This window comes from Etheostoma spectabile, chromosome 22 (genome assembly GCF_008692095.1).
Source record: "Etheostoma spectabile isolate EspeVRDwgs_2016 chromosome 22, UIUC_Espe_1.0, whole genome shotgun sequence".
In the NCBI taxonomy this organism is placed as follows: Eukaryota; Metazoa; Chordata; class Actinopteri; order Perciformes; family Percidae; genus Etheostoma; species Etheostoma spectabile.
Window position 1 is genome coordinate 15,229,353 of NC_045754.1, and position 24,927 is coordinate 15,254,279.

General features: G+C 38.9%; 2 protein-coding genes across 3 annotated transcripts; both read left to right on the top strand.

The window, feature by feature from the left end:
- The first annotated feature begins 418 nt into the window (after nt 1-418).
- Nucleotides 419-11,239, top strand: bmi1a (bmi1 polycomb ring finger oncogene 1a). Of its 2 annotated transcripts, none has more exons than XM_032503978.1 (10): nt 419-695; nt 5,330-5,464; nt 5,722-5,818; nt 6,382-6,437; nt 7,063-7,110; nt 7,302-7,410; nt 8,255-8,300; nt 8,622-8,720; nt 8,965-9,045; nt 9,953-11,239. In XM_032503978.1, exons 2-10 carry the CDS (start codon nt 5,353-5,355, stop codon nt 10,310-10,312), a joined length of 1,008 nt encoding a protein of 335 aa, XP_032359869.1. In that variant the 5' UTR covers nt 419-695; nt 5,330-5,352; the 3' UTR covers nt 10,313-11,239. The 2 variants fall into 2 exon arrangements, with proteins under 2 accessions (XP_032359869.1, XP_032359868.1); XM_032503977.1 differs by lacking the exon at nt 419-695 and adding an exon at nt 1,047-1,581.
- Nucleotides 11,240-13,202: 1,963 nt separating this feature from the next.
- On the top strand, nt 13,203-23,990 carry spag6 (sperm associated antigen 6). The gene is made up of 11 exons (XM_032503622.1): nt 13,203-13,470; nt 13,557-13,652; nt 13,734-13,900; nt 15,075-15,258; nt 15,460-15,665; nt 16,374-16,547; nt 16,624-16,776; nt 16,922-17,113; nt 22,957-23,073; nt 23,205-23,350; nt 23,838-23,990. Exons 1-11 carry the CDS (start codon nt 13,446-13,448, stop codon nt 23,899-23,901), a joined length of 1,524 nt encoding a protein of 507 aa, XP_032359513.1. The 5' UTR covers nt 13,203-13,445; the 3' UTR covers nt 23,902-23,990.
- Nucleotides 23,991-24,927: the final 937 nt, after the last annotated feature.

Here is a 24,927-nt window from a genome sequence, read left to right on the forward strand (position 1 = left end):
TTTCAATACAAATCACTGCTTGGTGTGCTCACATTGAGCCCATTTGTCTTTAGAACATTTGGTGGGGAAATACGTTTTAATAATAAAAACAGTTGATATAATTTGTGTCATATCTGAAACATGTAGGTTAGTTTAGTTTGTACAAAGTAGCTGTCTGTGTTTTGTCAACTCTGAGTAGGATAGTTGTCATAGTTTTATGACAGCAGTGTATTTTGTTTCCTGCAGTATTTGTTGCAACGAGAGGATCAGCCCAGCTTTTTTTTCTGGAGGTCTCGGACTGATAGAAGTTATTTATAAAAGACTAACAAAGAGCTGTTTCCCTTTTTTGCCAACATTAAATGTCGGTCTCTTTAGACTTTAAAAGCTTTCTGCATTCACCTTACAGCTGATAGTTTAAAGCTCCTCAGTTGAAGCGGCTCAGATTCCATAAACATCCTTCGTTTTCTGCGGCGCTGGCTGAAGGATAAAGGCTCCAATTCATCAAGTGGAAGTTGCGGCGCATTTTTTTTTTTTTTGATTTCGATGTCAGGACAGCCTGTGACAAAGGTTTGACGCCAGAGTCATTTGTCATATGGACGTGTTTTAACCAAGTGAGTGGGTCTTTTAAAGCAACGATGGGCAGAGATGAATAAGGTAGCCTGGTGCTTTAACAGACTGAGTGGATCGAGGCATTTAGACGACCAGAACGACACGGTGTGTGTGCGTGGGCTGCAGTTATTTTTAACATCAGAGAGACGAGAGCACACCATCAGTAGCCTACTCATCAGACGCCACTAATTATAGTGTCATTTGAGCGAAAGTAGGATAGCCTACATAGGCTGTTAAGTGCATGGATTGCGCCTTTTCGAGACGAAAAGTGTATCAAACTGTGTAAATGTGTAGCCCAGGCTATTATGGGTTATTTTAAACCATGCGTCATAGCTGCATTAGAAAGACTAGAATACACCGAGAGTATTTTTTTCTGCGCCTGTAAGTAGCTGTCTGGTGTCAGCCTCAGGCAAACACAAAACTGCTGAGTAGATGCGATTTTGGTGGTTAAACACTATTAAAATGTGCAGGTGTGTGTTTACTGTGTGTGTTATTTTATATCATACGTAGTAGATCGGGAGAAAAAGAACAGACTACACCGACAGTAATTCCCAGGCATCCTTAAGCGACGACACCACGTGACCAAATGCGGGGCGGGCGAAGTACAAGCCATTTTGGGTAGGCTACGGTGTCAGTTTCCACGGAGCACACACACACACACACACTGCTGCATTTTACTGGGGGTGAAGCGGATATTTTGGAGGCAAAGTTATCGGTGCCTAAGTGGGAGCCTTCCCGAGACAAAGCCGGAGGACGGGTCCCTCTCGAAGCCGCGGATCGGATACGCTCACAGCGCGCAGGCGGCGAGGAAAAGAGGAGTTTTATTTGCACATCTGAAATGCGCTCCGGTCCGCCGTGCGCTCACTGCCACTGACAGCGTCTGCAGCCTGCTTCAAGATGGCGGCTCGGCTCCTATTCATTTTCTGCTGATCGCCTCCCAACTTTCATTGTCTATTCGCCTCAAGACCCACCGATTCCCAGCCGAGCCTCCAGGTATGTCTTATTCGATATCCTCTCTAACTAACGGGGGCAGAAAGAGAGGTTTACGGTCGGTGATTTTTGTGGTTTTCTACGGTCCGATCCAGCGGTGGATGTGGAGCTTTCAACGGTGGCTGCAGCGATCACCGACGTGGAGCTCTGTGTGTGTCTGCGCACCACTTTTTTTTTGCAAAACATGTTCCCCGCTCGGGCACGAACGCGAATTAAGATCCACGGACACCCAGTGTTGCATTATATACTAGTCAGTCATCTGTCTGTATAAGTTGATTACGGCTGGGCTTTGCTTTGCGTCGTTTGGATTTATGTAAAGTGGGAGATCTCAGGCGAACCAGGCTGGGTTTGCTCAGATGTTAACAGCAGCAAGTGCTCCAAACGGTCCTTCTGTGTTCATCTTTCCACACAGCGCTTTTATTTTATAGAGTCTTGATGCCTGGGGTGTTGTGAACAGGGTGTTATGTTGGTTTTGGGATAATATGCCTAAATGTTGGATTTATTAACTTAACTTGGATTGCTCCCATAACGTGACAAGAAGGCAAACCATTTTAACATGTGCATAAATGTTTCATGACGGCTGCTTGGTAAACACTGGATCATCGTTTAACATGCGCTGTGGCTCTTTAGGTCTTAGTGTATGGTTATCATAATTAAGAAGACTGGTTTGGTTTTTGAGAAATTTTAAAAACAAAAATATGGGCGAGACGTCGGCCAGAATACAAAAAGCTGGTTGTGTCTCGCAAGCAGCCAAAGCACCGGTAGTTTGAATTTATTTCATATAGCCTAGCCTACGACATGCTATGGCCAGCATAGATTGTTGGTTTGTTGACATATATAAACTCTGGTTCTGGTTTTCAATCCACATTTTCACCTTTTTACGGCTATACGCTGGCCCACACGTAGCTCTGAATCTGGGGCTAAAGGACAATCATACATAGCAGGGCTTTTGCCTCTTGGATTTAAAAAAATATCATTTTACTCATTATGCTTTTGAGAACCCTATGTGTGCTCAATGGGTTAAAATGTCACCTATTTACGTTTCGGGTTTGCTGGTTTACAGCCTCACGGGTCTGTGAATAGATGTTGTAATAGCCCATCAGACTGGATGGTTTACAGTGTGTGATGAGCACAATTTAACACTAAACCAACGTTATTCTTGTTTGTATCGTCTATTGTGCATTTCACTCAGCAATTAGGAATCGGTGGTTATTTAGGCTATTTCAGGATTTTCTGATTTGACTGACAGCTGTAATCTGAGGTCTTGGTTTTTCCCCATTGCTGATTTTAATTGGGTTATTTCCAGCTGCTGTTGATTTAGGTGTAAGGGGAACCTTCACAAGAGGAACTGTTCTCGTTTGGGAATAAATGAGGTTAGGGTCATTGCAAGAAGCGAGGGAAAATCTCCTCATTCGTTGTTGCTTTATTTAGAGAAACGAAGATCCAGTAGCGGTTCTGAATTAGCGGATGATGTGTTATCCACACCGACTCCATAATTAAGCACGTCGGGCCATATGGAAATAACCAAGTAGCTGCATCTTCTATGTACAGTCAGTGTTTCTGCAGCCTGTCCATAATGGGAATCTTGAACAATGGCTCGATCTTCACTGTAGCGTTTGCAACTTTCGTTCCCACTCTGAATAGCTTCTTGACTTTTGGATGTGTGATTGACTTGAAGTCTTACGGAGTGAGCATGCATCTCCCACAGGACGGAAGGAGAGCAGTTGTCCAAACACCAGGCAATCGATTAATGGCGCAACAGGCTCGCTGCATATAGGTAGACATTGTCCATCATTATCCATGTGGACTCGGAGTCGCTGTCCAAACTGGCCTGCAGTGGTGTGTTCAGAGACGGTCAACAGAGGTCCCGTGGAGCATTGAACCCGGCCGGGACTCGGGCACGGGTTCAGAGCTGCACAGGCTGGCTGTCATCCAGTGTTTAAACAGCGTCTCCTCCACATGCACACTCTGTTACATTTAGACTTTTAATCACTGGTGTTTTTATTAGGCTACTTTAAATGAACGCAAAGGGCGACCTGATATCATAAGCCTATAACCCAGCTTTTATTAATAGTCTACGCGCCTTTTTAGATTATTGTTTTCCAATTTTCTAAGATCCATCTTCCTCATGACTCATAAATAGCCTTGTGGATGGATAAAATGGAACAACGACGATACTTTGGCATTGGAGGACTTAATTCACCGTTTGAGTGGTTGCACAATCGGGTTTGTAAAGTGAAATGCCAATTGGCACAAAGTATAGGCCTATAAGCAATGTTGACGTTTAATAAAGAGGATGGCTGTTAGGCTACTTTAGCATGATAATGGCGCAGAATTAATAAGTAGCCTAGCCTATGATCCAGTGTGCGCTTCAACTTCAGCAGTCGCTGCTGCCTGGCCATGTTGGTGCTGGTTATCGCGCACACGCCGTGACAAACACGGCGCAAAGCGAACCAGAAGAAAGCTGAGATTTGTCTCTTGAGTTGGACACGCATACTCCTCCGTGTGGTCCATGAAGATTTGGGAAGCTCGTGTTAACGCGTTGGCTTTATTTGCCCCCTTTCGAAGGAAACCCCGCAGCCCGTTGAAGCGATACGGGCTTTTTTTTTTTTTTTTCCTCCACAAAATGGCAGCCGTGCTGTCTGCAGCCTGGCAGTCCAGCCGCTGTCTGTGTGCGCGGAGGGACGGGGAGCCTCCGGTCCCTCCTCGCTCCCGCTCTGCACACCGGCAGCTCGCCGTGCTGTTGTTTTGGTTAGACATCCCGCCTTGTTCTCAGACTGGCGACCCGCCATGTGGGCTAGAAAGCAAAAGGAGTTGCCATAGAAACGCTCAGGTTTCCCCATAGCCCGTGTGGCACACCTGACGCAGTGAATGTGTGTCTCCTATCAACCCCCTCTCACCCACATTCACCCCGGGGCGCCACCGACCCTGTAGGCTACCCAATATTATTTTCCACCAAAATGTCGGTTAAACGTCTTGTTATAAAGCGGAGAGGTCACAAACTAAATCGCTAAATCATCATTTTTTCTTTTATTGAGAGATGTAGCCTATTATGAGATGCCCACTTTATTTTGAAGGGTAGCCCGATTCGTCCTTGGTCGGATTTGTTTAATAGCCTAATTGTTAGCCTCGACACTTGCTCTCTAATTTAAAACTAGCTTATAATTTCAACCAATATAGGAATAGCCTAATAAAGAGCCACAATAGGCACGCACCTAGTTAATAGGCTACGTTAATATCTATAGGCTACCATCAGGTTATCCAACCCTTCAGATTTTACAGAATAGCTACGTCCAAATCAGGACTCATGGACCGGAATAATATGTCCCATCGTGGCTCTTTTTTGGAGCTGAGAAAGCCTTTTGGTTAAATCTATCGTCCCGCACTGCGTTGTTTCTTAATGTCGCCATGTGCCGAAGCGTGTTGATTTAAGATGAAGCGAAGGAGGGGAGCGCGGGGCTCCATCGATCTCTCTGTGGACGTGATTGATTTATGATTATTCACCGCGCCTCGGTCAGGTGACTCTGGGATGCTGCCTATCAATCTGCCACCGAGCTCCCTACCCTAGCCTATATGTGGTTATTATTGGATTAGCATAAAAGATGATGTTGCTTTAACACAGTCAAACAAACAGCCGCCCTTTTTCCAAATGGTCTGCTCCGCGTTGGAAAAGGAACCTGCAGCCCTCTGATGCCTCCTCGTCGGCCATGCGTGCATTGTTTTGACTTTCCCCTTTTCCTCCTCCACGCAGGATTGCTGTTCCTTTCTCTCAACATGCATCGGACGACCAGGATAAAGATTACCGAGCTCAACCCTCACCTCATGTGCGTCCTGTGCGGAGGATATTTCATAGACGCCACGACCATCATCGAATGCCTCCACTCATGTGAGCAAACTGATAAAACAATGGCTGTTCTTTGGTTGGAGGAGGGAAATGTTAGCATGGAGCTGTTAATGACTGAGAATATGTTGCAGCGAGCAATAACCTACAGGAATCTTTCTTGCACACACTTTGATTTAAACTGTTAATGCCGCAAAGAGATTCCTCCTGAGCCCAGATTTAGCTTTCCCAGTTTAGATTCAGCATATTCTTCCATCTGATATTGACACATTTTTTTTTACATCTTTTTTTATGGTTTTCAGTTTGCAAGATGTGCATTGTGCGCTACCTGGAAACCAGCAAATACTGTCCCATCTGTGATGTACAAGTGCATAAAACCAAGCCTCTGCTCAACATTAGGTGAGAACTCCTTGTTGAATTTTCCACATTTTTTTTTAAGCAAAGGAATCTTTCCTTAGTTTTGTGCCCCACCATTGATTGAATTGATGTACTTTCATAGACTTTTTAAAAAAAATATTATTTCTGGTGTATAAATATTTTGTTTTCATGCATGGGGAATGTGAGGCAGCTACAACAATAGTTTGAACATTCATTGTTTCCTTTTTTCTTGCCCTTTGGGGTTTCCCCCTTGTTGTTTCCCCACTGAACAGCCGGATCAGCCAGTGATTGGTTCAACATATTCAGACACAATGAACACTTGTATAATAGATGTGAGATTTTCCACAGTCAATTATGAACGTCTATTGAATATCTGTGTTGCATGCAGGCTGTGTATGTGCTGTAATGCAAGAACTGAGTATTCATGAATGTGTATGTTGAAAACCTACCTTGCCGTGGTGAGCTCTTATTTGTCTTCTTCATAAGCTTAATTGAATAGGAGCGATTCACCCATCTGCATCATATCTGTCTCATTTTAACTGCAAATGTTAGGGCTTGACTGAAGTTTCTCGTCCTCTGTCTAGGTCTGACAAAACTCTACAGGACATTGTGTACAAACTGGTCCCCGGCCTTTTTAAAAGTAAGAGCGTTGTTCACTTTCGTTCTGACTCTGCATCAGTTCACTAGAGCTGCTTTCTTTTCATCAGTCCTTTCATTTATAGTCAGCCGCACCCCATCAACTGGATTACCACTCCTGCGAATATAAAGTGAATAAAATAAGAATGTATACAGTTCAAATCAATTAGCCCCGCCTCAAAAAAGTGAAACATATTTATCTTTTTTCTATGTTTTTTGTGTTTTTATCTTGATACATTCATAATCTGTTATTGACACAGTGCTGTGGTGGCTGAGCTGAGAACATATCCACTGTTATTGTCACATGTGGTTGTTTTTGTTACTTTTTTTTTCATATGCTGTTGATCAAACCTCTCAAAATAGGTCAGGCAAAGCTATATATATATATATATATATATATATATTATGATGATAAAATGGATGTGGAAAGTTCTGCAAGTTTTGAGGCACAGGATTTGTTTGCTGTATGGAAATGACCCATAATGTAATATTAGCAAATGGTTCTAATTGTCACATCCCAACCACTATTCTGATGTTATTTATCCTGTTGTGGTATTGAAGAACTAGATTTATATTTTTTGTGAAAACTGAACAGACTTGTCATTGCTTGTCTTCCTGATTGTCCTCAGATGAAATGAAGAGGAGGAGAGACTTTTACGCGGAGCACCCTGTAGATGGTGAGTTAGAAGGCATGTATATACGTTTTTATTATTTCATTTTCCTTTACTCACCACAGTGAAGAGAGAACCACCTTTCTTGAAGTTTTGGATGAAATATAATACTTAATTTCCTCTCTATAGTTGTTCCAATTTTTCTCCCGCTCATTTTCTGGGTATTTATCCTTGTGTTGTTTGTTTTTTTTCTACAGCATCTAATGGATCAAATGAGGATCGCGGCGAGGTGGCGGATGAGGACAAAAGAATTATTACAGATGATGAGATCATCAGCCTCTCTATTGAGTTCTTTGATCACAGCAGGTAGGCTTTTTGTTGTTTGGGTTTGTTCCAATAATTATTGATGCTACAGGTTTTATGTAGTTCTTGACAGAGTAACTTGATTATGATGATGATTATAATGTTATAATGTATTTAAGAAAACATTCAAGCATGCCCATTGTCATGTGTTTGAACGCATCCTGCTTGGATTCAAAGCTGTATTGTCTAAGATAAGATTCTGCATTATAATTGATCAGATCCAACCTGAGTGTTCCTGGACCATCATTAACTCTCCTGCCCTGCATCGGGAAGCATAGAGTCCATTTTGTTCTCCAAGCTTAGTTGTCCTACCGTTCAGCAAAATATCCAGGGCAGGACACAAATGAGTCACATCCTGCTAAGTCGGGTCCTGAACAAATATTTTCTTCAGGTTAAGAAATTGGCCTTTTTCTTATAGAGGTTTCTGTAAATCCCTTATGTAGGCTCATTTTTAAGGAAGTGCCTGATAGATATGTAACGGATTGTCCCTCACTGTTTAAGGCTTAATGAAATGAGTCTTTTTCATTTTATTTTATTTTATTTTATGTTTTGCAATTTATAAACTTTTTTTTAACATTTTAAGGGCAGTTGACATGGGTACTGCATGTGTCAAATATAGTTTCAAGAAGGAAAAAAAAATATCTGTAGGAGGAAAAAAGAGTAAGCAATAAAGTGTACTCTTCTTTTAAGTGGTAGATTTATCTGATGTCCACAATAATATATATTTTTGTTTCTAAAATATCATGTTATTTATTGCTAATAATCAAATTGTGTTATTGCAAAAATGAATATCACAGAGCTATTTTCACAGAATATTTTCTCTCTCTTTTTTTTTTATTCCGTTCAGACTGGGAGGGGCCGTGGAGGACAAGCAGTCTAAAGATCAGAATATGGCAAGTTGATTTTGGCCACATTTCCCCTCTCTGCCAGAATTATTTCTTGGAACAAAATAAGAATGAATCATACTGCACACATATTTTTTAAAAAAAAAGCAACTAATGAATATGTAATTTTCCACCCCTTTTGTGAAATCTGACACATTTTAATCAAACATTGTTTCCCTTTTAAGAAAAGGCTACATTGTTTTTGTAAAGCAAATTACTTGTCCTGCTTTTAAGGTGGACCAGTCTGATTTAGACGCTAAGTCTCTTTATATCCATACACCTCTATACAAATGTCATATGTATAATTATGGAATACTACATAATCTGCAGGTGGCTAACAAGAGGTACCTGCAGTGTCCAGCAGCCATGACAGTCATGCATCTGAGGAAGTTCCTGCGCAGCAAAATGGATATCCCAAATGCCTACCAGGTCTTTACTGATTTATTTATTTATTTATTTATTTATTTATTTACTGGTATTAATCCAATGTTTGACTAATATAAACCTGACATTTTAACTATTTGAATATATCTGTCAGTCCAAGGTAATTATGATACTATGATTTTTATTTTTAAATCTTATTAAAAGCCAATATAGTTACTGTTTAAATTAAAAAATTCTCTCTCTCTCTCTCTCTCTCTCTCTCTCTCTCTCTCTCTCTCTCTCTCTCAAGGTTGAAGTCATGTATGAAGATGAACCTCTGAAAGATTACTACACATTAATGGATATAGCATATATCTACACTTGGAGAAGGGTATGATTTTATATTATCTTTTTTGTTACAAAATAGACTTTATTTTAGTTGGTTCCACCACATTTCTAAGTAACAAACGGTTGTAAATGAAATTATTCTTATTTAGGTTATGTTTGTTCTTATTTTATGTATGACATTTAATTGATCTTTTTATTTCACATATTGTCAAATAAATATAGCAATTATCATGCCTTATCAGCTGGAGCTTTATTGTTTTAAATAAATGCAGGGCTTAATTACAGCTAAATGATGCTGACCTTGAAATGAGTGGGTTTAGATTTTATTTGACTTATATTGAATTAAAGACACATTTTGATTTTAGTTGCATCAAATATAGCAAAGGTTTACTCTGCACGGAAAACAAGTCTATTTGTTACATGGGGTTCCACCCCTTTGGTGGTGGAGCAGACACTTGACATATTTTTAAAAGATAAACTACAGACTGACAGGCGGTTGTTGGATGGGAAAGGGTCCAGCTCAGAACATTTTATATACATATCAAAAATTCATTTTTTTTTTTTTTTATTGTGGCTTGTAGGCTCACATGGAGGCTAGACTATTCCCAGAGGAATGGAAAAATACAAGACAAGGGAGAAGTTCTCTGTCCTCTTTTAGAATATATTTTTGGACGTTTAAAAGTGCTTGGTTACATGCTATTTTAATTTGGAATAGGCTAATTACCAAGTTTCTATATGTGGTCATGGATGCAGCTGTGGCCAGACTAGGCTACAATGAACCGGCGGATATTTTTGAATTAGGTGGACATTCATTTTGAGTTAATTTCGGTTGTATTACGGCTTGTTAAACAATATTTCTTTCTGTTATTGATTTCATGCATTTGGTTTTAATTCAACTGTTCTAATGGTTCTAATATTTGATCATCCCTTTGTTCAACCCTTCCTCGCAGAACGGCCCTTTACCGCTTAAGTACAGAGTCCGACCCAACTGTAAGAAGATGAAGGTGAGCCACGCGCAGCAGGAAGGCCACAACAGCGCGAGCAGATCCGGGCCCGAGAGCGATTCCGCCAGCGACAAAGCCGGAAGTCCCGCCGGGGCTCCGTCCACGTCCTCGTCGCTGCCGAGCCCCGGCACGCCTGCGCAGTCCCCGCACCCGCAGCTCCCTCACGGCCCCGTTAACGTCAACGGGACACCGGCCGCCGCCCCTCCGACCCCCAGCCGGCCCTTCACTCAGTTCGGCAGCGGTAGCAGCGGCGGCAACAAGCCCCGGAAAGTTTCCCTGAACGGCTCTTCGACCTCCTCCGGATGACGCGGGGCTCCGAACCGGACCAGCCAACGCCAGACACCCGCTCAGCTAACAGGCCTACTGTTTTCATGCCAACGTAGTTCCATTGTGTAGACAATGTTATCTCTCTTTCTCTCTCCATTTGTTGTTCTAAATATTATGGCATCGTATGTAAGTTTAAACGTAGTGGAATCAGAGACATTTCAAAATGAAAGGAACGAGGAAGTTGGGTGGCATGGGAAGTTTTTATAATATGAAAGCAGACTTTGATGTTGAAAAAAAAAAAAAAAAAAAAAAGAAAGTTGGAAAGGACAAGGAGAAGCATTTAAGCCTATCCCATTTTAAAGCTACATCTTTATTTTACAGAAGTAACTGAAGATAGACTTTTATATTTTCTTTTACAATTTTCTAAACGTGTTAATCATGATTATTTCATGTGTGTTGGCATCTTTTGAAACTGTCAGTTTAAACATGCATGCTCATGATAACACTTTTTCTTTAACGAAAGAGGACTCTGCGTGTTTGTTTCAGTCAATGATCTTGTTCCAACGGAAGGAACACAAGTGTGCATGGCGCTGTTGGCTTCATGGAAAACATGCCTGGGGGGGGGGGATTGCCTTTTACTGAAAAAAACAACAACTGTTTATTGTAGCTGCAGTGGAATCGGATTGCTTATCCTCCACGTCTTTAACACGTCATAAGCAGTTTTAGAGAATCCACGTGTAAATAGAAACAAAATGCATATTTAATCAGCGATGATGTTATTCTCTTATTCCCCTTTTGTTCTGAGGGGATGACATGGGCTCCTGTTCAGCTCCATTTCATGCTCAATGACAGATGTTTTGATGTCTCCCGTGTTTTCCGTATTTTGTATCGCTCGATTGTATGGACAACTTATTGTATTGTTACTGTTGCACAGTATAAAACATCTAAATAAAACATTTTACACTTGAATAAGTCATGTCGAGTTTCTTCGTGTGATGGCAGATCAGTAGTCAGTGTTTTGCAGTAACAACCAAGTAAAGGAATAGTTCAACTGGACAGACGGTGCACTGCGCCAGATGTCTGTGGGAATCAGCTGGGATGTGGATAACCGTGTTAAGGAGGCCAGGAGGGCTGGCCCGTGATCCAATCATCTCTCTGAATAGATAGAATGCGTTCAATGACGAGAGAAGTCTTTTGATTTGCGTTTTGTATTGATTTATCACATGAGTGATTGCATTTACTGAAACGAAGCGGGTTTAATGGGAAATTAACTGAGGACTTTGTCCAATTTTTCCACGAGACAACAATGCATTATTTCATATTCAATGATTAAATTCCAGTGTGTTTTACATCCTCAAATAACGATGTCTAACTATTTTTGACACATTTTAGTCATTTTATGATTATCTTGGACAGTAGGCTAAATGCTACTTGACAACATTTGCTAAATACGTTTTTAGTTTTTGAATTTGTTTGACCCCAAATTGAATTAATTAAACAATAGCCTATAGAAATCCCCAAAATGCCTACAATTGTGATGTTTAAACCAATCAAAACTATAGAGATACATTAATGAAATCTAACTTAAATCCAAATGGCCTAAATAAAAAAGTAGCCTAAGTAAGTAGCCTCTATGAGGCGGGCAGCAGGGTTTAAGAATACATCAAACTGCAGTGAAAAAAAGAACCAATCGGATAGCCCATTGTTTTTACATTTTAATAAAGAATCATAAAACGAAAATATTGCTTTAATGCAAAGAACGATCTGTCTTTTGTGGCACAACTGGGTGAAAATGTGATAATTATCCCTCCGCTAAAAACAGAGGCTTGATATGAAACGGAATCGACAACACTTCGCGTTTAGCCTATCTAGTGTGAATGAATGAATGAATGAATGAATGAATGAATGAATGAATGAACGAACGAATGAATGAATAAAAACCGAGTGTGATCCGATTACAAAAGGCATAAACTTTGTCTTTGTAATCGGATAAAACTCAGGTTTATATCACATTTACAGTAGGCTACACATAGGCCAACAGATGTTGGGTGATTCTATTTTAAATAGCCTAAGTTTAAACAGGCAGACACTGTATTAACTTTGTAAACACAATGGCAGGCGGACAAAAATAGGCTACTAGCCTGCATGACATCAGGCAATATGTTCAATATTAAAAATAAATCGGCACTCTGCCATATAAATCGGCTTATCTGAAATATCTTTCCAAAATATCCATTCAGTTGTAGGGTCTCAGAATTTAAAACAAAATGCAGTGTTACGTCTGTGTGCTTGGACCAATTGTTATTCACACTTTTTTTTAAAAAAATTGGAATTTAGGCTAGACATCAGCTAGCCTTATATTTTACCTCATTTTAATTTTACATTTCTTCTTCTTTGCTGTGACAGCACCAATAGGCTGGCCTACACATAGCCTACTGCATACAATGCTACCAACAGAGAAAGCGAGGATAGGCTACTGTATGGACGGATCATTTTATAATTACACTTCATAAACGTGCAGCCTAATAATAATGATAAGGTTTCCAATTTGGCCATAGGCCTTAGCCTATATCTTCTTGTCTATGGGGTTCAGGGTTTAGCCTACAAAGTGAAACTAAAATAACTCATCCAGCAGGCAGGTCATCTGAGGACACACTGCTCGAGCGGGAAAGGGAACCAAAAGCTGAAAATCATGAAGAAAAGTTCATCGCCACACTGACCGTTTACACCGTGGATATGTAGCCGTGCTACTGAGAAAACGGCCAATGGCCGCTTCGTTTCCGCGGTCCTGTTCTCCTCTGAATCGTGAATACCAATGTGGTGAACGTGTGCGACACCTCCGCTCTGGTGGAAACAGAGAGGCCATGTCAGCACAGAGCTCTCACACGGAACCTTTCCCCCCGAGGTGGAGCAGATTCCGAGAGCAGACCTTGGTACCAGGGTGAGTGATCTGTACAATATGCGATCTTCGGCAGGAGAGCCGCTACATTCTACTTCCTGTCAGTTGCCGCGGCAACACTAAACAACAACAATACCTGAAGACGGCCGGGGGAAACGCTGCATTCAATCCTGTGATAAATTCAATTTGTTTGTTTTTTGTAGATAACCGGCATAAACGTGTAAAAGTGCATCTTTTGCTTTTGGAGGGGGCGTCTTTTTCATCAGGTTGACAATGAGTCAACGACAGATCATTCAAGGTGAGATGCATGAGCTGTTTTGATTCGTAAAAAAAAAAGATGCAGCTAGGTGTCAAACTGCCTTTCTGTCTCTGTGTGTTTTGCAGTTTTTGAGCAATATCAGAAATCAAGATTTCAGTTTGTGCAAACTGTTTCTGACCTGGCACTCCGACCCCAAAACATAGAAATCCTTCAAAATGCTGGTGAGTATCAAGACCACAAAGACTACGTTAGCTTTAGCGTTAGCGGCTGTTTCCAGTGGGTTTTCCTCTCCTCTGCTGCAGGTGTGATGTCCCTGCTGCGTTGCCTCATGCTGGATGTGGTCCCCAGCATCCAGCAGACGGCAGCTTTGGCTCTGGGCCGCCTGGCAGACCACAGTGACGACCTGGCCGAGGCCGTGGTGAAGGAAGGCATCCTGCCCCAGCTGGTCCAGTCTCTGGCCTTAAAGAATGTCAGTATCTCACCCTTTGGTCAAATAAGTGCTCTTCATGCAGACAGGATGTCCACTACTCAGTCTCCGCCCTTTAAAAACTTGTGTGTGTGTGTGTGTGTGTGTGTGTGTGAGAGAGACAGAGAGAGAAACAAAGACCCTGCAGGGCCTCAGGGTCAGGCCCTTGAATGTGACTGTGTTTTGGGCTAACTTGGCAGCTCGCCTGGGGTCTACTTCAAAACCTAAGAGTCCTTTACCATGAGAGCAACAAGGCCTTAGTCTCTCTTTCTCTCTATCTCTCTCTCTCTCTCTTTCTCTTTCTCTCTCTCTCTCTTTCAGCCATTTTAAGGAAGACAGACACCGTTCTTGTTATCAAAGGGACATTGCTGTCTCATATAGGCTAATACGCTTAAAATCTGACACGAATAACTTTACATTTAAAAACATGACAAATGTGGCAAGAGCTAAGTGTTTAATGTAGATTTAGAATGCGCTTCAATGAAAATTGTCCATTGAAACCTTTCAAAAACGCGCTTATTATTGTTTTGTCGACTTGATACTTCATGACTTTACTGATTTCATCAAAACTGCCTACAGGTGTTGTTTTTTTGGAGTTTTTACTTCCCTGCAGTCTTAACTGATATCAAAACACAAGCTGAACAAGTTATAACGTACATTTAAGTATCTGTGAATTATGTTTTTGGCGAAAGGAATACAAATCTTTTCTTTAAGGGAAACTCCAGAATCCATAAACCATTATAACATTTTAAACATTCCTTTGTTTTGGTGTAATAGCAATGGTTCAGTCACCCACTTTACTGTGAAAGCCCAGTGTTACGACTTCAATACTTTTCCGCTGACTGGAAAAGAAAAGAAAAGCTGTTGATTCAGCATTCCTATGGGACCCCAAACAATGAGGAATTGAAGCCAATGTCAACAAAACATGACAGTTAAACAGTATGGAGAAAACTCCATAGGGCACATGAGACGTTTGAATTATTTCATATTAGTTTAAAACACACACATGAAAAATTAAAACAAATCTCATTCCAGGCTTGACATGGATATTTGACATCAAATCATGGAACAATATAACTGGCTGGTATCTCTCAATTCCTAATTCAAATCTAATGTCAGTTTAATGCTCAATGTGGACCATGACAGGGAATGTGTGTCCGTGTGTGTTTGCCTGCAGAGGTTCTATAAGAAGGCAGCAGCGTTTGTGCTGCGTTCAGTTGCTAAACACTCCCCCGAGCTGTCCCAGGAGGTGGTGGCCAGCGGTGGAGTTGATGCCCTGGTTCTCTGTCTGGAGGAGTTCGATCCTGGGGTGAAGGAGGCTGCGGCCTGGGCTCTAGGCTACATCGCACGACACAACGCATGTAAGAAAAACACAATGACATGCTTAGATTTCTATGATTTTCCGCTTCCTTTTTCTCACTTTCTTGGTTTGAAGAAACATTTTAGCCTATAAGGTGTCTTTCAAATACCATTCTATGTCTCTCTTTGCACCGGCACACATAGACCCTTTACCTTTATCTGGGTTGTTTTCACGTTTCCCACCTCTTTCCATTACTGTGCAGCATTGTCTCAGTCGGTTGTGGATGCGGGTGCTGTCCCCCTGCTGGTGCTGTGTCTTCTGGAGCCTGAGATCGCCCTCAAACGCATCGCAGCTTCCACCCTCAGTGACATCTCCAAGCACACACCAGAGCTGGCCCAGACTGTGGTGGACGCTGGTGCCATCGCACATCTGGCACAGATGATACTCAATCCAGATGCCAAACTCAAGGTAGGGCAGCTTAAAGAACAGCCTTGCATATACAGCTGTTGATTTAGTTTAGCTCATTAATGACAAAAAGTAATCTTTAAACAATGGATAATTTTATGAAGTTACAGTAATTATATACGTATATGGATATATATACTATATATATATATATATAATTTTTTTCTTCTTAATTTTGATTTTCTTTCCTTATAACAATGGTTGCCAAATCAAGTAAATAAATTACTAATATCTGAATATTCATGTAACCTAATGCATGCCCTCCATTGTTTTATTATTGAAGCTTAAGGCTGATTTTAACCATGACAATAGAAATGCAAATGCTTTTCTTTAATGCTTTTTACTTATCCGTTGTCCATCATATATAAATATTGAGTACAAATATACCATTGTAGTGACTTGAAAGTCTGTGTGCATTTTATAGATCCTGCAAGCAAAACAATCATACATGAATCAGGTTTCTATTAGTTTTGCAAAAGATGAAAAAGTGGTGAACTTGAAGCAAAAAGTGGCACCTGCATTGACTTGACATTGACTGCATGTAGATTATTTTTGACTTTAGAAACAACTACATAGATAATACATTTAATTAAATTTAACTAATGTACCATCCAAGTGTAGCAACAGAACAAAAAAACAGTAACATTTCAACATAGATGCTGGCTTTAGACAAAATGTAGTACATTATGATATGCTTTTGTCTCCATCCAGAGGCAGGTGTTCTCAGCCCTCAGTCAGATCAGTAAGCACTCGGTCAGCCTGGCGGAGATGGTGATAGAGGCGGACATCTTCCCTGCAGCAGTGGCCTGCCTCAAAGATCCAGATGACTACGTCAGGAAGAACGTCACCACTCTGATGAGGGAGGTGGTGAAACACACACCAGAGGTAATGCACACACTTACAGCTGTAAGGACAAATATGAATGGCTGGACACAAAGTTATCTGTGTCTGTGTTTTTCAGTTGTCCCAGGTGATTGTGAATTGTGGTGGCATGGCAACTGTGATCGACTATCTAGGCGAGTGCCGTGGAAACCTGCGGTTGCCGGGGATCATGATGCTGGGATATGTGGCAGCTCACAGTGAGAACCTTGCCATGGCTGTCATTCTCTCCAAGGTGTTCATTTCTCTTCTGATTCTCTTCGAAAAGCCATTTGACAGCTAAATCCACCACTAAAAGCACAGATATTCCTTCAGGTCCGGTATGTAGGTCATGTTGACTGAACCAGTCCTGTTGTGCTGTGTGTCCTCCTGTCCTACAGGGGGTGCCCCAGCTGGCCCTGTGTCTGTCCGAGGAGCATGAACATCACATCAAGGCGGCCATAGCCTGGTCCATCGGCCAGATAGGTCATCACACCCCTGAACACGCCAAGGCCGTGGCCTCCTCTGACCTCCTGGTCAAACTGCTGGAACTCTACATGGATGCCAGCAGCTCAGAGGACCTGCAAGCCAAAGTAAGAGCTGCAGCTCTGCAGGTTGATTTGCAGTGAGATAGTGGAATGAGCAGTGTTTTTTTTTTAATTATCATAACTGAAATGAAACTAACATGAATTACCTCCCAAAAACAGACACATTTTGGTTTTCTAGTTTCTGTGGCCCTGAGACCACATACAGTACAAAAAGACAAGACAGGCAAATAAAAAAAACATGCTACACTTTGACTTTTAATGACTTTTTTTGACATAGGCTACTATAACATGACATTTTTCACCATACTGTACTATTAGTTTTTTTATGACTTCCTCATTATACTATACTGTGACCTTTTATGATGAACTATACTATGACTATCTGTTCATTTTTTGATATACTGTACTATGACTTTTTTAGACATACTATACTATAATCCTTTTAGACATGCTATTTGGGGTGGCAGTAGCTCAGTCCATAGGGAGTTGGGTTGGGAACCGGAGGGTCACTGGTTCAAATCCCCGTATGGACCCAAAAAGTTGGGAGTGTGGATTGGTGGCTGGAGAGATGCCACTTCACCTCCTGGGCACTGCCAGGTGCCCTTGAGCAAGGCACCGTACCCCCCCGACCGCTCAGGGCGCTGGTTTAGCTGGCAGCCCACTCACTCTGACATCTCTCCATGTATAGTGCATGTATAGGTCCTGAGCATGTGTGTGTATTTCAGGCCTGTGTGTGAGTACTAACAAAAAAAGTGTGTACACAGAGTGCAGTACAGTAATTTCCCCATTGGGGACTAATAAACAAATTATCTTATCTTATCTTATTATCTTATACTAAGACTTTTTATGACTTTTTTTTCGATATACTGTACTATGACTTTCTAGTGATTTTTTTCGACATACAGTGCTATACTATGACTTTTTACGTGTTTTTCTGTTTCTTTGACCCTCTATCTTCTTACTTTTTTTGACTTGTTTTGACTTACCATACTAGGACTTTTTTTTTTAATAATTGTTTCGACATATTATACTATGATTTTTTAATGAAAGTCCATATCTGCCACCACCACCAAAGAAAACTGCCAACCAGACAAAGAGCCTCAAGAAGCAAAAAGAAAAAAACTTAAGCCAACACGACATTGAGGAAAAAAATAAAAAATAACAGACGAGCCCACAATTAATGTTACGTCCTACTGTCTAGGGGTGACCCGGACGCGACACTGACGCGTGCGACATTTTTTTTGACATTCTGTACTATTGTTTTTGTTGCATTTTTTGACATACTATACTATGACTTTTTTCAACATACTATACTATGGCTTTTTATCACATATTTTGACAAAAAATACCGTCACTTTTTAGACGTACTATACTATGGCTTTTATCACCTTTTTCAACATACTAGTCTATGAATTCTTTTGACATACTATACTATGACTTTTTTTATTACTTTTTTGGACATACTATAATATTGCTTTTTTCAAATACTAAACTATGACTTTTTTATCACTATTTTTGACACACCATACAACAACCTTTTCAACACTATGGCTTATTTTCTGACATGCTAAAACGTTTTTCGACATATTGCTTTTTTCACCTTTTTCAACATGTTGTACTATGGCTTTTTTATCTCTTATTTGACACATAACACAAATACTTTTTCTACATACTCTACTATGGCTTTTTTATCTCTTATTTGACATATAACACAATTACTTTTTCAACATACTCTACCATGGCTTTTTTATTACTTTTTTGACATGCTATATAGTGTCTTTTTCAACATACTATACTATGTTTTTTCAATTTTTAGACATACTAGACATGCCTTTTTGACTTACTATACTACGACTTTTCTAATGATTTTTTTTGACATATTATAGTATGAATTTTTCATGATTTTTTCAACATACTATACTATGACTTTTTCATCACTTTTTTAGAGATACTATACTATGGCTTTTTTATCACTTTTTTCTACATACTGTACAATGGCTTTTTTCGTTTTTTAGTCATACTATATATGCCTTTTCAACTTACAATACTATGCCTTTTATGATTTTATTCAACATACTATACTATGACATTTGTAATGATTTTTTCGACATACTCTAGTATGCCTTTTATATGACTTTTTTCGACTTACTAAACTATGCTTTTTATGATTCTTTCTACATACTAAACTATGCTTTTTATGATTCTTTCTACATACTATACTATGATTTTTTTGAAATACTATAACTTTTTGGACTTATGGATTTTTTATCACTTTTATTGACATACTATAATATGGCTTTTTTGCCTGTTTTTATGACATACTACACTATGCCTTTTCAACATTCTATACTGTGGCTTTTTATTACTTTTTCGACTTGCTACAATATGGCTTTTTGACATACTATACTATGGCTTTTTTTAAAATAATTCTTTCAACATACTAAACTATACCTGTTTTATGATTCTTTTCAACAAACTACAGTATGGCTTTGTTATCACATTTTTTTCAACTTACCATCCAACAACGTTTTTGACATACTATACTATGGTTTTTTTCCAACATACAATAGTATGGCTTTTTCATAATTTTTTAGACATATAATATGGCTTTTTATGATTATTTTCGACATACAATACTATGACATTTCGAATTATTTTTTTCGACTTATTATACTATGCCTTTTAAATGATTTTTTCGCCATACTATACTATGATTTTTTTTGACATGCTATACTATGACTTCTTTCAACATACTATAGTATGATTTTTTTATCACTTTTTAGACATACCTTACCATGGCTTTTTAATCACCTTTTTCAACATACTATATAATGTTTTATTTCAGCCATTTTATAGACATGTTTTTTCAACTTATACTTTGATTTTACTGGGTTTTTTTGACTTGCTATACCTATGACGTTTTTATGACTTTTTCAACATACTATACAATGTCTTTTTATAATTTTCTCAACAAAATATACTATAATTTTTTTCAATGTACTATGATTTTTTTTGACACACTTAACTTTATTACTTTTTTGACATACTATTCAATGGATTTTTTCATATTTTCGAAATACTATGGCTTTTTTGACATTCTATACTATGATGTTTTTCATTTATTAGACAAACTATACAATGCCTTGTTTGACTTACTATACTTTGAATTTTTTAAATGATTTTTTCAACATACTGTGCCTTTTTTATGATATTTATCATATGTTTATGACATAAACGTACTTTACTATCATTTTTTTTCAATATGCTATCCTATGATTTATTTCGACATTTTTTGGTTACGGCTACTATCATTTTTTTTGACATATTATACTATGACTTTTTAATCACCTTTTTCAACACATTATATTAAGGTTTTTTTATTACTTTTTCAACATACTATATAATTATGCACACAGGAAAATAGACCCACAGATACACAACTCAGGTAAATGGTTTTATTAGCAAAGCTTATAAACACAAGCAACAGTGTCCAATAATCGGGAGGCAAAGGGAAATCCAGGTAAACAGACAATGGTCAAAATCCAAGGGAAACAACAGGAACTCAGGATAACAGGACAAAGGAAAAAACGCTTGAAGGCTGAACACAGGGAAGTAAATATGAAGCAAATCTGCAACGTGACGTGACATTTTTTTGACTTACAATACTATGCCTTTTCGACTTACAGTACTATGCCTTTTCGACTTACAGTACTATGACTTTTCTAATGGTTTGGGTGGCAGTAGCTCAGTCCGTAGAGTCCACACACAGACCAAAGTATGGTGGTGGACTGGTAGCTGGAGAGGTGCCAGTTGTCCTCCTGGGCAGTCCCCTCACTCTGACATCTCTCCATTAGTGCATGTATAGGACCTGAGCATGTGTGTAAGAACAACAGAGTGTTAATTGTAATTTCCTCTTGTGGGACTAATAAAGGACACTTTATCATTATTATTTTTTTGACATAGGCTACTTACTATGCCTTTTTTATGACTTTTTTCACATCACATACTATACTATGACTTTCATGACGTTTTTCGACTTACGACTTTTTATGAATTTTTTTCAACATACTATACTATGCCTTTTATATGATTGTTTTTGACATACTTTACTATAATTTCTTTCGATACACTATACTATGATTTTTTTCAACATACTATACTATGCCATTTTTATGATTTTTTGTCATACTATACCATGACTTTCTTTTGTCTTTTTTCAACATACTATACTATGACGTTTTAATTATTTTTTTCGACATACCATACTATGCCTTTTTAGGATTTTTTCAACATACTATATAGGCTACTGTGACGTTTTTCTGATTTTGTCGACATACTCTGACTTTTCATGACTTTTGACATACAATACTATGACTTTTATGAATTTTTCAACATACTATAATATCCCTTTTATATGATTTTTTGATATACATTACTATAATTTCTTTCGACACACACTATACTATGCCATTTTTTAGATTTTTTTTGTCATACTACACTATGACTTTCTTTTGTCTTTTTTCAACATACTATACTATGACTTTTTAATTAATCTTTTCGACAGACCATACATACTATACTATAATTTCTTTCATTATACTATGATTTTTTTCAACATACTGTACTATGACTTTTATAAGACTTTTTTTACTGTACTATTATTCTTTCAACATAATATATCTTCTTTTTCCCTTTTTTCAACTTACCGTACTTGATATACTCAACTTTTCTAATTATGTTTTGAAAATACTATACAATGCCTTTTTTCTGACATTTTTCAACATACTATGCTAAGACATATTTTGACTTACTATATAATGAGTTTTTCACGATTATTTTGACTTTTTTGACACACTGTACTGTGACTTATTTCAACATACTATACTGTCTTTTTTTATGATATTTCAATGAATTTTTTCATGATTTTTGAAACATACTATGCTTTGACCTTTAACATACTGTCTTATGACTTTGTAATGATTTTTTCAACATACTCTTGACTTTTTCTGATTTCATTGACATACTCTACTTTGACTTTTATCAACTTACTATACTATGACTTTTCTTTTTTTGTGATCAAATCTTTATTTTGAAGTACTATGACTTTTCTATTGATTTTTTTTGCCATACTATACCATGACTTTTTTCAACATACTTCAACATTTTGCGACATATTATACTATGGCTTTTTTCAACATACAAGAGTAGGGCCTTTTTATCACCTTTTTTGACATTCTATACTATGGCTTTTTATAATTAATTTTTTCAGCATATACTATACGATGGCTTTTTTATCCCTTATTTTTGACATTCTATACTATGACTTTTTATAATTAATTTTTTCAGCATATACTATACGATGGCTTTTTTATCCCTTATTTTTGACATTCTATACTATGACTTTTTAACGAGTTTTTACTTACTATATTATGACATTTCTAAGGATTTTTTCGACATACTATACTATTATTTTTTCCATTTTTTGACATACTATACCATGGTTTTTCTTCACTTTTTTTGACATACTATACTATGTATTTTTATTACATTTTCAACATAATATACTATGACTTTTTTTGAAAGTTTTGGACATATTCAATTTAGATTTTCTTTCCGACATTCTATACTTTTTTTTGTATTTTTATGATTTTGTCGACTCCACACCATGACTTTTTTTAAACATACTTTACTATGAGTTTTGTAATAACTTTTTCATGGCATAGCCTTTAGTGCAGTCTTAGAAAGTACTAAAAGAGGACTCTTTTCAGACAGTCATACATAAAGTGACAGGTCAGCTGGTATTGAATGTCACTTGGTAGAAAGCTGAGAGAAATAGAAAAGCTTTATATGACTGTTTATGCATATTTCCATCCTCCCCCTCTCCTTAGAGTAAGAAGGCTCTGAAGAGCATTCTGCAGAAGTGCACCTACCTGCCAGGTCTGGAGCCCCTCCTCTACGACGTTCCAAGCAACATCCTCAAATACGTTGTCTGCCAGTTCAGCAAGGTGAGTGACTAATTAATTTATTAATTAATTAAGTCATTAATCTGCATTAACATTTTATTCAAATTAATGTCAGTTTTTGTTTTGTTAAGATTTTGGATTTGCATTGTACACTGCTTTTAATCTCCTCAAAGGTGCTGCCTAATGACAGCAAGGCTCGCCGTCTATTTGTGACCAGCGGGGGGCTGAAGAAAGTGCAAGAGATCGATGCTGAGCCTGGCTCCCCTCTCCAGGAGTACATCAACGCTATCAACAGCTGTTTTCCTGAAGAGATAGTCAGGTTTGTTTTCCTCTCAACCCCCCCCCCCCCCCCCCCCCCCCCCCACACACACACACACACACACACGCTAAAACCCACCCTTTGTAAGGAACACCTCTGATATCTAGGAGTGACTAATCCAATCACATCATCATATACATGGTAGTAATTTCAGATGTGTGCTAACTCAGCAGTACATTTTTATTACTATTTCTTCCTCCATCCCATATCCTGTCCTATCCTATGATCTTATTATTTTTTTTTTACCATTTATTCAGATTAACAAGGAGCCTAAATGTATTACAATAAAATATATAATTAGAACTAAGAATAAAGCAAATGCAATTGAATGAGTTATACTGTGTTTATAAAAAGTGAATATAAAAGCAGAATTCAGGTGTATGATAATGGTAATAAGGACAGACTGTCCTTCAGTGTTAAACAGTGTAGGATATTTACTGTGTGTGTGTGTGTGTGTGTGTGTGTGTGTGTGTGTGTGTGGTTTCAGGTACTACTCCCCTGGCTACTCAGAGGTCTTGCTAAAGCGGTTGGAGAACTACCAGCCGGCCTGACATCAGTTCACACTGCACATCCTGTTCAAATGTTAACATGAATACGTACCAATGCCTTTACAGTAAATGTAAGCTGTTTTAAAGAGCAATTTCTCATCTTTTACATTTTTTTTTTTACACCTTTAAATGCATATTGGTGGTAACTGCAGCTTGTTTGAGGAAAGATATAAGATACACTAAATATATAATAAAGGGCATTTCATGGAGCTCCATGGAAACTTGGAACATCGAATCTCTGTCTGTGCTGCGGTTGCAGAGGTCAGACTGCCCCCTGGCGGCCGTGACTCCTCACTGCAGCTCAGCTGCGTCTGTGTTGTGTGCGTGCGTGCGCGCGTGTGCGTGTGCAGCAGCTGCAGCGCACATGGCGAGCCGCTCTTTGTTTATTGTCTGCTCGGTTGTCTCTGCTTGTTCTCCGCATTGTGCTGACGGAGTGACGGTGCAAATGAGCCTCCGCCTCTCATCGCAGAGGAGATGTGAACATGTTCCGGCTACAGCTGTCCCGCCCCCCCCCCCAAAAAAATCTGATTTCAATATATCGCCGGTTGTGTTGTTCAAGTCTGCGATGTAGGCCTGTATTTTTTTTCCCCTGTACTGAATACCGTAGTTTTAGGAAAAGCAGGGCGGCTTTGATTTCCCGTACAATAGCCTATCTATTATTAAATAATAAATACAGACTACATGGTTGATAAGCTATAGGCAAAAAAATATAGCCTACCTATATGCTGTAGCCTAGTTGCCGCGTTATTCATGAATATAGGCAACTAAAAAATTTCCTATTTCCTATTGAAGGTTAACAAACCCAGGCAGTATCGAAAGCATGTTCCCTTAGTATATTCTAGGCCTACCCTGCAGGATAGTCCCGCTTTGGCATTTAACCGATTGTGCAACATGGCCGGTTGTAATAGTCCTACACTGCCTTTGGCTCCTAGAGTTAGAACTTACTCTTTGTTCTAATGTATTGATACTGAATGAAAATGTATGAACCTGTCTTCAAACTCTAAATATTAAGAAATGGTTGCAAAAACT

Coding starts and splice junctions, on each gene's coding strand:
- bmi1a (XM_032503978.1), top strand. CDS start 5,353: ATGCATCGGACGACCAGGATAAAGATTACCGAGCTCAACCCTCACCTC. Junction 5,465..5,721: donor CATCGAATGCCTCCACTCAT/GTGAGCAAACTG, acceptor TATGGTTTTCAG/TTTGCAAGATGTGCATTGTG. Junction 7,411..8,254: donor GAGTTCTTTGATCACAGCAG/GTAGGCTTTTTG, acceptor TATTCCGTTCAG/ACTGGGAGGGGCCGTGGAGG.
- spag6 (XM_032503622.1), top strand. CDS start 13,446: ATGAGTCAACGACAGATCATTCAAG. Junction 16,548..16,623: donor TGGTGAAACACACACCAGAG/GTAATGCACACA, acceptor TGTGTTTTTCAG/TTGTCCCAGGTGATTGTGAA. Junction 17,114..22,956: donor CAGAGGACCTGCAAGCCAAA/GTAAGAGCTGCA, acceptor CCCTCTCCTTAG/AGTAAGAAGGCTCTGAAGAG.